Here is a 14,545-nt window from a genome sequence, read left to right on the forward strand (position 1 = left end):
CTCAAGGCTTATTCCGAGAAGAGGCTCCACCAGGACGCAGCATTCCCCTGCACATTCCTGGCTGGCAGGGAGCGTGAGGCTTGCACAGCTCCTGACAGTCTCCTGTTTTACTGCAGAGGATTCACAGCCATCGACAGGGCTGTGCTCAGGGCTCAGTCGCAGCTCCGCTTTCCTCAGCATCCAGATCACAGCCTGAAACCCAGGGCATCTGCCAGCAAGTGTAGCCACACCAGGGGGAGAGCCCCCATCTTGCATCTGGATGGCAGATCTGCTTTCAGCTGCCTTTGCTGAGGCCCTAACTGAAGAAAAGTACAAAAATGCCCCCCCAACACAGAGGGGTTTTTGAGCAAACTGCCAAGCAGATCCTGAGAATGGTCATCAACCTAGGAGCAGGAGCTTCTCCCAGACAGATCCCAAGGGAAGTCTGTTACCTGCTGCAGTTTGCAGAGGGCAGGAGGTGGGAAAAAACACTGTCAGAGCCTGATGCTCGGCTGAGAAATCTCCCTGCCTCTCGGTAATGCTCTTTACAGCAGGGCAGCACTTAATCGGCTTTTATCTGCCTAAAGTCTTGATCCCCATTGGTCTGCAGCAGGAAGAGGCAGCTAATTTATTTTCACTGTGCACTAAACGCACAGCCCAACCAACCCTGCAATGGTCACGGTTCACCTATCCAAAAGGTACATGCTTTTTTTCTTGCCTCCTTCTCTACTATCCATCAGGTATTAGCTGCGGTGGCTGACTTGTGGCTGGTCATGTTCTTTCTTGTTATATTTATATTTACTTGTGCAACAAAGGCTGGACTGAGTCTGAATATCTCTGATTCATGCCCAAGCATGTGCAAATGTGCACCTGAAGAGATTATCCACTGTAACAGAGCCGGACTGAGAGCCCTCCCTGGAGAAATAGCAGCATCCACCGTCTCTCTAAACCTCTCCAATAATTATTTGCGGATTCTTACCACCAACACCTTCAGAAACCTGACTTTCCTCCACAGCCTCTGGCTAGATGGAAACAACCTGACTTTCCTGTCCCCGGGGACCTTCCACACTCTCAGCAAGCTGCGAGAGCTGCACCTCAGCAGGAACTCACGCCTCACCTACCTGCACGCAAACACTTTCAGAGGACTATTAAACCTCATCAGCCTGGATTTGTCCCACTGCAATATCTTCGAAATCCACCCACTTCTATTTTCACACCTGCCTTCTTTAGAAAGACTTGATTTAGCTTCCAATAACATGCGGTATGTCCCACAAGCCTTTAGGAACCTCTCCAGCCTCACGAGGCTGTCCCTGGAGGGCAACCACATAGAAGCCATTGGGAGAGATTCCCTGAAGGACCTGGAAACCCTGTACGATCTGAATCTCAGGAAGAATCGGATATGGATCATTCAAAATGGTGCTTTTACAAAGCTTCTCAGATTGGGCATGTTAAATTTAGGACACAACTTCATCGCTGATTTGCCTAATCAGCTTTTCGATGGGTTGATCCAGCTCAAGACCATGCACCTTGAAGCCAACAGAATCACTGCTGTCGACTGCACCTTCAGACATCTGCTGAACTTGAGAAACTTGTACCTGAACAACAACCAGATCTCCTCGATCTCAGACTCTGCTTTCTCATACTTAAACAAGCTGCACTTCCTTCACCTGAGCAAGAACAACCTTAGCTCCCTCCCCATCTACTTGTTTGCTGAACTGCCAAAACTGAAGTATGTGTTTTTATCCCACAACCCCTGGAAATGCGACTGCAAGATGCTTTGGTTCTGGCGGTGGACTGCAACACGCAGGGGAGCGATCGAAGGGCTGCACTGTGCCTTTCTGGGCCCTCACAATACGACGGCACTCGATGTCTCCCGTCCAGGGGACCTGATGGACTGCACGGTGCCACCTGAGCTGGCAAGCGAAGACAAGTGCAGGGTGGCTGGTACCAGCGTGGCTCCTGGGCCTCCCGTTCTCCCTGGCAAGGTCATCCTGCTGGTACTTGTCTGCCATGCATGGTATTTTGCGAGGGCCACCTCCGTGGCCACATTTTGACAATGTTTAAATTATAAAGTGGAGGCCGCTTATTTCTGTTCTTGCTATTTGTTTATGAGCAATGGTTTTCATTACAGGTGGGTTTTATATGGAAATAGAGGGATTTTATTAAATAGGAATAAATGCTTTCATTCATGGGCAATGCTCAAATCCGAAATACTAATATCAAAATTCAATGTAAATGTTCACGTGCAGAGGAGAAGGTCACATTAGCAAGTTCAGGGCTGAGGCTTGTGCTGGGTGACACGGGGCTGGGAAGCGTGGCCCCACCACAGCCTCTGTCCTCCCCGTTTCCCAACTGACCACAACCACGTGTGATCTCTCAGGGAAGGGCTGCTTTCCTGAGCCCAGCTCACACTCGGGATATTATGAGTACTGCTGAAGTAGGAATAAATTGCACATGTCCCAGCACATCTGGAGTCCCTCTCAGTCCATTAGCATCTCTGCGAGCATGTGGTAGCTTCCCACAGCTGGCATATGAGGTGCTTTGTTGTTAGAATATGACAGTGTTGCAGGAGTGGGCAAAAATGTCACCAGGTAAAACATTTTATCACCCAGCTGCTCCTCGCACTATCGAGCCTCAGCTAACGTGACCCTGTGTTTACCCCTGCAAAGAGCTCATTTGTCTCAGGAGTGGCCTGTACAAGTTGTATCTCCCTGCATTTTGTTGATGAGCTTTGGCATGGCATCACACCAGTGCCATACCCCCCAGCCACCTCCCTCCAGCAGCTGGGAGACACTGACAGGTCATCATGATGCCTCCATCACAGTGGTATTCACCTTTCTTTCCTCCCTGACACAGATTAGCCTTCTCCATCTTCCCACAAGGAATCTTCCATTTCTCCAGGTATATTAAAACCAGCCCAAATCCTGCTGCAGACTATGTGACACTCCACTAGAAAGCTCTTGCACCATCTATGTTATGCATCAGACCTGCAAGCAGCCACATGGCCAGGGATGAACTTCATTTACAGTATAAGAGCCAAGGTTAAACTTCACCCCTCTCTCTTCAGTGATTAAACACTGATCAGTCTCATCTCCATCCTCACCTTCTCCCTGCTCCTCACTCACTGTCCCCTGCACATCCACTCCAAATATCCCACTCAGGTCTGTTAAATTGGCAAATAAGTGCCCCATGGTAGCACACCAATGGAGAGAAGTCGTAAAAGCTTCAGCAGCACAGGTTCAAAGGCATGGCCTTCCTCAAGCTGGTACAGAATCATAGAATCATAGAATAGTTTGAGTTGGAAGGGACCTTTAAAGGTCATCTGGTTCAACTCCCTCCTGCAATGAGAAGGGACATCAACTGGATCAGGTTGCTCAGAGCCCCGTCCAACCTGACCTTGAATGTTTCCACGGATGGGGCATCTACCACCTCTCTGCGCAACCTGTTCCAGTGTTTCACCACCCTCATTGTAAAAAATTGCTTCCTTATATCTAGTCTGAATCTACCCTCTTTCAGTTTAAAACCATTACCCCCTGTCCTATTGCAACAGGCCCTGCTAAAAAGTTTGTCCCCATCTTTCTTATAAGCCCCCTTTAAGTATTGAAAGACTGCAATAAGGTCTCCCCGGAGCCTTCTCTTCTCCAGGCTGAGCAACCCCAGCTCTCTCAGCCTGTCCTCATAGGAGAGGTGTTCATCCCTCTGATCATTTTTATGGCTGTCCTCTGGACCCGCTCCAAAAGATCCATGTCCTTCCTGTACTGAGGACCCCAGAGCTGGATGCAGTGCTCCAGGTGGGGTCTCACCAGAGCAGAGTAGAGGGGCAGAATCACCTCCCTTGACCTGCTGGCCATGTTTCTCTTTGGGCAGCCCAGGATACGGTTGGCTTTCTGGGCTGTGAGCACATATTGCCGGCTCATGTCCAGCTTTTCATCCACCAGTACCCCCAAGTCCTTCTCCAAAGGGCTGCTCTCAATCCTTTCATCCTCCAGCCAGTATTGATACTATACCAGCTACTAGGGAAAAAAATTAACTCTATCCCAGCTGAAACCAGGACTATATCCACCCCTTATTCTATACCATCTACATCATGCCCAGGTCCCACACTTTCCAATACATTCCATTAATCACTGAGACTTTTCCTGTCTTTTGATATATACACACAGATATCATTCCCTTAGTCTAAGGTCCATCCCTATAAAATGTTCGTTGAGTTCATTTAGTCAATGACTTGGGGCTTCATCTGTCATAACTGTCCTTCAGGGCAGGAGAGATGGTATGTGGTGTTGGATTGTTGCATGCTGAAGCCAGTTCTGCTGTGCTTGTCTGGTTCTATCATTGCTGCACTTTGCTCAGTTTCATCAAAGTTCATTCTTCATTAATCTGGGTGATTCTTGCTGTAAGACCATTGATATGGCATATAGCCACCATAGAAGTGATGATATACAGTATTGTATAGCAATTAACATCACGAAATTTAATTCAATGGCTATTCTCACCCAAAATCAAATCCCCTTGAGGTACACATCGGACTTCCCCCATCCTCCCGCATCACCCACCAAGTGCACCCAGGTCCTTGAGCAAAAGGAATCCCATGAATGGGTTTGCCTTTGCCCGAGGCAGGAATAACACAGACTGTCTTCCCCAGCGTATTTTTTACGTGCGCTACAGGGACTTTATCCCCTTCTACAGTACATAAGAGTTTTGACTGGGCAGGGCTGGCTCAGTTGGCAGATCCCCTAGTGTTGACTAAGCAGGTGGCCCTTGCTAAATGTGTATCCCAATGTTTGAATGTCCCAGCGCCCATTGCTCTCAGTGTAGTCTTTAACAGTCCACTGTATCATTCGATTTTCCCAGAGGCTGGTGCGTGATAGGGGATGTGATATACCCAGTGGTCTCGGTATGCCATGCTCTTTGGCCCAGGTGTCTATGAGGTTGTTTCAGAAATGAGCCCTGCTGTCTGACTCAATTCTTTCTGGGGTGCCATGTCGCCATAGGACTTGCTTTTCAAGGCCCAGGATAGCGTTCCAGGCGGTGGCATGGGGCACAGGATATGTTTCCAGCCATCCGGTGGTTGCTTCCACCATTGTAAGCACGTGGCGCTTGCCTTGGCTGGTTTGTGGGAGCGTGATATAATCAATCTGTCAAGCCTCCCCATATTTATATTTCAGCCATCCTCCTCCATACCAGAGAGGCTTGAACTGCTTGGCTTGCTTGATTACAGCGCATATTTCACATTCATGGATAGCCTGTGCAATAGTGTCCATGGTCAAGTCCACACCTCGATCACAAGCCCATCTATATGTTGCATCTCTTCCTTGATGGCCTGAGGTGTCATGAGCCCATCGAGCTATAAATAGTTCACCCTTATGTTGCCAGTCCAGATCTACCTGAGCCACTTCAGTCTTAGCAGCCTGATCCACCTGCTGGTTGTTTTGATGTTCTTCAGTGGTCCAACTCTTGGATACGTGACCACCTACGTGACGTACTTTTAGAACCAGGTTCTCTATCCCAGCAGCAATATCTTGCCAAAATGCGGCAGCCCAGATGGGTTTACCTCTGCACTGCCAGTTGCTCTGCTTCTGTTGCTGCAACCACCCCCACAGGCCATTTGCCACCATCCAGGAATCAGTATTGAGGCAAAATACTGGCCATTTTTCTCGTTCAGCAATATCTAAAACCAGCTGGATGGCTTTCACCTGTGCAAACTGACTCAATTCACCTTCTCCTGCAGTTTCTGCAACTTGTCATATAGGATTCCATACAGCAGCCTTCCGCCTCCAATGCTTTCCCACAAGACAGGACCCATCAGTGAACAGGGCATATAGCTTCTCATTTTCTGGCAGTTTATGATACAGTGGGGCCTCTTCAGGATGTGTCACCTCCTCCTCTGGCAATATTCCAAAATCTTTGCCTTCTGGCCAGTCCATGGTCACTTCCAAGATTCCTGGGCGACTGGGGTTTCCTATTCAAGCCTGTTGCGTGATCAGTGCGACCCACTTACTCCACGTAGCATCAGTTGAATGATGTGTAGAGGGGACCCTCCCTTTGAACATCCAGCCCAGCACCAGCAGTCGGGGTGCCAGGAGGAGCTGTGCTTCAGTACCAATCACTTCCAAAGTGGCTCAAACCCCTTCATATGCTACCAATATCTCTTTCTCCATTGGAGTACAGCGGGCCTCAGATCCTCTGTATCCCCAACTCCAAAACCCTAGGGGTCGACCTCGAGTCTCCCCCGGTGCCTTCTGCCAGAGGCTCCAGGTAGGGCCGTTCTCCCCGGCTGTGGTGTAAAGCACATTTTTTACATCTTGCCCTGCCTGGACTGGCCCAAGGGCTACTGCATGAACTATCTGCTGTTTAATTTGTTCAAAGGCTTGTCGTTGCTCAGGGCCCCATTTGAAATCATTCGTCTTCTGGGTTACCTGATAGAGAGGGCTTACAATCAGATTGTAATTTGGAATGTGCATTCTCCAAAAACCCACAATGCCCAAGAAACCTTGTGTTTCCTTTTTGATAGCTGGTGGAGACATGGCTGTTATTTTGTTGATCGCATCCATTGGGATCTGACGACGTCCATGTTGCCATTTTATTCCTGAAAACTGGATCCCCTGTGCACGTCCCTTGACCTTACTTTGTTTTATGGCAAAACTGCCTCCAGAAGGATTTCTTCTCTTTCTCAAACAGTTCTTCTGCTGTGTTGCCCCATACGATGATGTCATCAATGTATTGCAGGTGTTCCGGAGCTTCACCCTGTTTCAGTGCAGTTTGGATCTGTCCGTGGCAAACGGTAAGGCTGTGTTTCCACCCCTGGAGCAGTCAATTACAGATATACTGGATGCCCCTCCAAGTGAAAGCAAACTGTGGCCTGCACTCTGCTGCCAAAGGGATTGAGAAAAATGCATTAGAGATAACAGTTGTGGCATACCACGTGGCTGCCTTTGACTCCAGTTCGTACTGAAGTTCTGGCATGTCAGGCACAGCAGCACTCAGTGGCAGCATGACTTTGTTCAGGCTTCGATAGTCTGCTGTTAGTCTCCACTCTCCATTAGACTTTCACAGTGGCCATGTGGGACTGTTAAAAGGTGAGCAAGTCTTGCTGATCACTCCTTGGCTCTCCAGTCGATGGATCAGCTTATGGATGGGAATCAGGGAGTCTCAGCTGGTGCGATATTGCCGCTGGTGCACTGTGGTGGTAGCGATTGGCACCTGTTGTTCTTTGACCCTCAGCAACCCAATACAAGGGTCCTCTGAGAGACCGGGCAGGGTAGACAGCTGTTTTAATTTCTTCCGTCTCCAAGGCAGCTATACCAAAAGCCTCCTGGTACCCTTTTGGGTCCTTGAAATACCCTCTCCTGAGCTAGTCTGTGCCAAGAATGCACGGAGCCTCTGGGCCAGTCACAATGATGTGCTTTTGCCACTCATTCCCAGTTAGGCTCACTTCAGCCTCCAATACAGCCAGCTGTTGGGATCCCCCGTCACTCCAGAAATACAGATGGGTTCTGCCCCTTTGTAGCTTGATGGCCTTAGGGTACACTGTGCACCGGTGTCCACTAGAGCCTTATACTCCTATGGGTCTGATGTGCCAAGGCCATCGAATCCACACAATCCAGTAAACCCGGTGTCCTGGTTTCAGCTGGGATAGAGTTAGTTTTCTTCTTAGTAGCTGGTATAGTGCTGTGTTTTGGATTTAGGATGAGAATAATGTTGATAACACACTGATGTTTTGGTTCTTGCTGAGCAGAGTTTACACTAGTCAAGGACTTTTCAGCTTATTGTGTTGTGCCAGGTGCATAAGAAGCTGGGAGGGAGCATAGCCGGGACAGCTGGCCCAGACTGGCCCAAGGGCTATTCCATACCATATGGCGTCATGCTCAGTATATAAGCTGGGGGAAGAAGAAGGAAGGGGGGCACGTTCGGAGTGATGGCGTTTGTCTTCCCAAGTAACCATTACGCGTCATGGAGCCCTGCTTTCCTGAGGATGGCTGAACACCTGCCTGCCAATGGGAAGCAGTGAATGAACTCCTTGCTTTGCTTTGCTTGTGCGTGCGGCTTTTGCTTTACCTGTTAAACTGTCTTTATCTCAACCCACGAGTTTTGTCAATTTTACCCTTCCGATTCTCTCCCCCATCCCACTGGGGAGGAGTGAGCGAGTGGCTGTGTGGTGCTTAGTTGCTGGCTGGGGTTAAACCACAACACCCGGTTATCCCTGTCCTCCACCTGGCTGGAGGCAGGGCCCCTCTAGTCCTGGTCATAGTATTTGTTACTTACTTCTTGTAAATGCTCATCAAAAATCCCTTTACTAAGATCAGAAGTAAAATCAGCCCTTCTACTCTGTCTGGGGAACTGCTCACTGGAAACCAGAGCAGCAATTTTCCTGGAAGAACCCCCTTTTGTGATTGTTTTTCCTTGAAACTCACATACCCGTGCCTGTAGGGTCGAGGTACATTTTCCATCCCACTTCCTCATGTCCGCTCCGTGGTCATGCAGATAAAACCACAGGGTGGCCCGTGGTGTGTATCCACTGTATCCTCTCTCTTGAGCAGAGGGACAGTTACTCCTAACGGCCGAGATACTGGTCCGTGCAGGTCAGGAGTAAGACATATCCTCTTTGAGTTGCTGGGACTCACGGGACAGTTTTTCGGACAGTTTTTCGGACAGTTTTTCCAGAGCCGAGACGCAGGCCCATAGGGAGGAAGAGAGACTTTCTTCATATTGCCAGATCTGACCAGCCAATTCATCCGCCATCTGTTCCTCTCCATCTTTCCATGTCACTACTGCCAGTGAGTTTCCATGTGATGATGGCGCGCTCCATACAAACTTCCGCCACATGGGTCGTGTGCATCTGACTTCATCTGGATCTTTGGGTAACTGCTCACTGTTCAGGTCATCATAAATCACCTCCAGCACAGCTAACTTCCTCAGGTACTGGATACATCTCTCCATGGTGGTCCATTTGCCTGGGTGACATATAACGTCTTCCTTGAAGGGATACCTTTCCTTCATGCCTGACAGGAGTCGCTTCCACAGGCTGAGGGCTTGTGCCCCTCTTCCAATTATTTTGTCAATGCCCCCTTCCCTAGAAAGGGATCCCAGCTGCTTGGCTTCCCTACCCTCTAATTCCAGGCTACTGGCCCTGTTATCCCAGCATCGGAGCAGCCAGGTGACGATGTGCTCACCTGGATGGCGATTGAAATCTCTTTGCGTATCTCACAGCTCACTCAAGGATAGGGATTGGGTGGTTACTATCTCATTTATGGGTTCTGCCTCTTCCTCCTCCTGTTCTTGTGATGGCCCTGGGTCATCTTCATCCCTTACTCAACAAGCTGATTTTCTTGTGTATTTCTTCTTGTGTATAGGGGCGACTGATACCAGCACAGGCTGATTCGCTGGTTCAGCCGCAGTGCCTGTCGCCGGGGTTTGAGTAGCCACAGTGCCTGTCGCCGGGGTAGATCTCTGGATGGTATTCTTAAATAGTTGTTTAACACTAAACAAGACCTGAGCCACATTCAGGAGACAGAGCAATAGGACCATGCTGGTTTGAACATCCCAAGGATATTCAAAATTCTCAAGAGCTGTTGTAACTAGCCTGAAGGAGAAAGGGAAGGTGAAGGAGCGGGGGAAGGTGCCCCCCCCATCTCCCGTATAGATTAGTTCTCTGAGGAGAAGAGGTAAAAAGTGTAATTATTAATAGTTTCCAAGAGATGGCTCCTGCAGTACAGGGATGACAGTGGTACTGAGTCCAATCTCACAACCAATAATTTTATCATTCCATAAGCCAGTGTTACACAATACAGCAAAAATCCAGCCCCCAGAGGTGATAAATAGCACCACAGGGCGTGTGCATGGCAAATAAGGTGCTACATAACACAACTCTGACAGCAACCACAACAACTCTGAGAGCAAATAAATCAACAATGCGACCAATGACTATTAAACTAATGTAATGAATGCTTATCACAAATTTGTTTTAACATGCTCTAGTCAGATCTGCCGTTATCTCGAACCCTTCATGCCCCACACTGGGTGCCAAAAAGGACCGGTGTGGTTTAACCTGGCAGGCAGCTAAACACCCCACAGCCGCTCACTCACCCCCCCACCCCACAGCGGGATGGGGGATAGAATTGGAAAAAAAAGGAAAAAAAAAAAAAGCAAAATTTGTGAGTTGAGATAAAGACAGCTTAATAGGACATAAAAGGAAGGGGAAATAATGATAAAAGAATATACAAAACAAGTGATGCATGATGCAATTGCTCACCACCTGATGACCGATGCCCAGCCCATCCTCGAGCAGCAATCGCTGTCCCCCGGCCAACTGCCCCCCAGTTTATATACTGGGCATGGCGTCATACGGTATGGGATAGCCCCTGGGCCAGTCTGGGTCAGCTGCCCTGGCTGTGCCCCCTCCCAGCTTCTCGCTGGCAGGGCACAAGAAGCTGAAAAGTCCTTGACTAGCGTAAGCACTGCTTAGCAACAACTAAAAGATCGGTGTGTTATCAACATTTTTCTCATACTAAATCCAAAACACAGCACTACACCAGCTATTAGGAAAAAAAAAAAACCTCTATCCCAGCCGAAACCAGGACACCTTGCCATGGGCCATGCAGGCTGGTGGCAGCACAGCCAGGCCTAAGGAACATCGCTTTTTATGGCTCTTGGCCTTTTTCTCCAAGATGCTTTCAGTGATTATTTCTCACCTGACTTCTAAAAGCAAGAACAGCTAAATAATAATACAGAGACGTGACCGAATTTTCAGCAATTATCACTGTATAAAGATTTGCCGCAAGACATGCCCAATGTTTACTGAGCGCTCGCAGAAGGAAGCAACAGAATGTGTGGCAGACACACCACGTTTGTCCCTGTCCTTAGGGGAATTATCCCAAGCTGATAAGAGGTAAGGGAGAAATAAACCTTTGCTTAGTGCTGAAAACACACAAACCAGCATATTTTGACAAGGGAAACCTGCCGTGGAGTGCAGAGTAAGACCAACCTTTGCTGTTGCACCAGTGAAGGGACAAACTGGGGCTGCGCAACCAAAGCACACACGCTGTGTCTCCCTGGTTATCAGATTTGTGATTAGATTTGTGCAAAGTATTCAGTGGTGAATACATTTTTGCTTTATGCTTTATTTCATTCAGCAGCATCCTCACTTTCCTCAGCTTCACATACTTTGGGAGGTAGTGAAAAAAACTCTCCAGTTTGTTTCTGGCTTTTGCATTCCTCTCTGCTATCAATCTGCACTAGAAAAAGGCAGAAGTAAAAAACAAGCAAGCAAAATCCACCTTAGCAATTTTTCAAAGTCCCTACAAAATAAGATTTTTTTCCATTGAAAAATATAAATTGGTGAAAATATATGAAGGAGAGCCTTGTCTCCTCTGGATGCTTGCAGAAAATATTCCTTCGACTTTTACGCCAGCACCTCATTAAACACTGAACAGGAGCACAACTAAATTGCTTCTTCTGTGCTATGATGAAGCAGCGATAGAAATACCTCACAAGTTGTACACAGCATGCTCGGGAAGAACATGAGGATACAATTTTATCCACAAAAAATGAAACTTGCAAGCAATACAAGAAAAACTTCCATCAAAAAACACAGGCCCTGAAGATGCAGTCTGGGCTTGGAAAGCCATTTGAAGGAGATCCTCAAGATTAAGGACAACACGCACTCACAAAGGCAGCAGGGAATTCAACTGTTAAAAAAAAAAAAAAATTCAGCATGAACAAAGCTGACACGCCTAAAAAAATCTTGGAAACAAAAGCATGTAATTGAATAAACAAAACCAAGCGATTAAAGAAATAAAAACAAATATTTGAAGATGAAAGAGCAAAAAGACTTGCAGAAACAAGGAAATGTGCTAAAGCTTACATCTCTGGCTCCCGTCGGAAAGTTTTAGGAGTGTTTGACAAAACAGAAACTATTTTGAAAGCTTGCTTGCCAAGGGCTTGCTTTTGAGAAAGCCCTGGGGTTTATCCTGCCTGCCTGGCACTGGACCTTCACCGTGAGATCTCTGCTTTGCTTTGACCCACAACTTTTCTTTGAGTTAGCCCATTTCTTAAATGCATCCAGCACAAGGAGGTGCTTTCCCATTCAGTAATTGTCAGAGTATCCATTTTTTCCTCCCTTTAACCTGGTACTAGGAGGCAAAAGAGGCAAGAAAGGACAAGATGCACATGGTCACTTCCAAAGTTTAAGAATTTTGACCTTACCTCCAGCCAGAGCTATAAATCACTAGACCACTGTTTTAACAGGATGGATGTGACTACTTACGGTATATCGCTCCATCTTCAGTGAAAACATATGCGATTTCCTGTGGGAAGCTTTGTTTACATATTTTCTTATGAAAAAATTGTACCAGTGGAAAGTTCCCAGCTGGCTGTACGTGAGGCTTCGTGCAATAAACCCCTGAGAGGGTTTGCTGGTGCTCCTGGCGCTCTCTGAGCCGTGAGTGCTCCCAGCCGGTGCTGTCGCATCCCATGCCCTGACCCCCGCAGCAGGCAGGACCCCTGCATGTCTCCTCTCAGGTGCACCAGCCCCTCTCCAGCTCCTTGCCAAATTCCTCCCTTTCACCTGCCCTGTTTTCATCTCCTACACATAGAAAAATTAGGTTCCTATCACTCAATTAGCCTTCATATAAACTTTCATTTCTAGAGCGCACAAGGCGCAACAGTACAGAAGAAGCTGATGCTTCAAATAAGTGTGTTCCTCCTTTGCTTTTAATGGAGCGTTCCCTGCTGTGCTCCCAGCAGCACCAACCTCTCAACACACTTTGAAGGGCCAGCACCCAATAGCAGATTTGCGTCTGGCCGTTAAAGACGAGGAAAGATGGCACGTGGCATTGCAGCCCCGAGGCACCGGCTGCAGGAGGGGCACAGGAAGATTTCTGACCAGAGAAGGGGGGCTGAGAAGGAGGTGGCATCTCACTCCGACCACCATTTTCAAACCAAGCAAGGAAAATAGATAAATAATCTTTCAAGCGCTAAACCCAAAAGTTTCTCCAAGAAGCTGCATCTCCGCGCTCTCCTGTCCCAAACTTGCGCTTCCCAAAGCATCGCTGCCCTCCACGTGTTCAGGCGTTAGTGATTCCCCATCCTCCCCGCTGCCAACAGCCCCCACTCCCTCCCGGCCCCCCGAGCCCCAGCGGGTCACCCCGCCGCCCGCCGGGCGCTGCCTGCCGTGCCGGGCGCTGCCTGCCGAGCCGGGCGCCGGCCCCTGGATGGCAGCCCAGCCCCAGCCTGGGCTCTGGCGCGCCGGGCTCAGAGGCACATTTCCCTGCCTGCCACTGCTGGGAATAAATAAAGCTCTGGTGGGGTGGGAGCTTCTGCTGCACGACCTGGGCCTTGGCGGTGCATCACCTGCGGCACCGGGACTCATCCAGCGCACACCGACACCCGCGTCACCCACCGCGCTGCCAAGGCCGAGCCTTGCGGGTCCCAAATAATCTGGCTAATATAATTACGCTTAATTACCTGAAAAACGCAAAGAGGGGAATAAAGGGAAGCCATGCAATTCTTACCATGGGCTTCACGTGATCTATGTAACATCTGCTTCAACAGAAATCACTTTCCAGCAGGATCTGCTTCTGCAGCAGTCTCTCATGGAGGACAAGGTCACAGTAAAAGGGGCTTGGGTTTTTTGTTTTTGTTTTTCCTCCTTGCTTTAAAAAGAAAAGTGAGGACACAACCATGTACATGGTTCAGGAGCACTGACAACATAGCATCGGAACAGAGCACCTTCACACCATAGGATGGTTTGGAGCATGGGATGGGGAATGACATATTGGGTAGCTGGGTTTCCACACTCACTGAAGCATTTTGCTTGTGGGAGTTTTGAAGTGGCTTAAGCCCACAGCTGTGCCACCTTGTTTGCCCAAGATGATGCCCAAAGAGAAGGCCAGGCACCAACCTGTAATCTGGGTTGATCCACAAACTCATCTCCATTCCATCAGCAGATAAGCTGCAACACGCCTCTTGCACAAAACACACCTACCTGTTTTCACCAGTGAAAAAAAAAAAAATATCCCAAAACATTCCAGACAGGTCAGGAGGGGGACAATGTTGATGTAGTTAAGGTCACAGAAGTTTCTTTACATGACACTAGTCTCACACAAATTGTTCATGATTTTCATCAAAGCCACCGGTGGTTCAGGGGACTTCTGCGCTGTCAGGCCACTGTTCTGGCAAAGCTCACTGGGCGCCCAGGCTCTCATCCATGGGTTGCACAAGTGAAGGAATTGGTGCATTAGGATCACCATGTCCCTCCAGCACCCACAGACCTGGTCCAGCCTTGCTGGACACAGCAAGGAGGCAAATCCCCCCCAACAGCCGGTGGCTGCTGGGCATCCCCTCTCCCACCACAGCACCCCAAGACCCAAATCATGCCCGACTTGTGTCAGCTGCCACTACACCCCCAGACCCGTGGTTTCTGGAAACGAGCCTGGATGACACATCCCTGACACAGGGAACAATTTTTCTCCCTCCTTCCGGGTGTTGACCTAACAGGGCTCTTCCCCTACACCCGCAGACATCCTCTTTGGGCACACAGCAAGACTTCAAGAGCAAGTTTTTACAG

General features: G+C 48.7%; 1 protein-coding gene across 1 annotated transcript; it reads left to right on the forward strand.

Moving 5' to 3' along the window:
- Window positions 1–752: 752 nt before the first annotated feature.
- Window positions 753–2,033, forward strand: LOC309595702 (uncharacterized protein; the record flags this gene model as incomplete). Its single annotated transcript, XM_082322961.1, has 1 exon — window positions 753–2,033. The coding sequence occupies one exon, from the start codon at window positions 753–755 to the stop codon at window positions 2,031–2,033; it is 1,281 nt and encodes a 426-aa protein (XP_082179087.1).
- Between the last annotated feature and the right edge of the window lie 12,512 nt (window positions 2,034–14,545).

The sequence above is a fragment of the Platalea leucorodia genome (assembly GCF_965183815.1).
Source record: "Platalea leucorodia genome assembly, chromosome: 10".
In the NCBI taxonomy this organism is placed as follows: Eukaryota; Metazoa; Chordata; class Aves; order Pelecaniformes; family Threskiornithidae; genus Platalea; species Platalea leucorodia.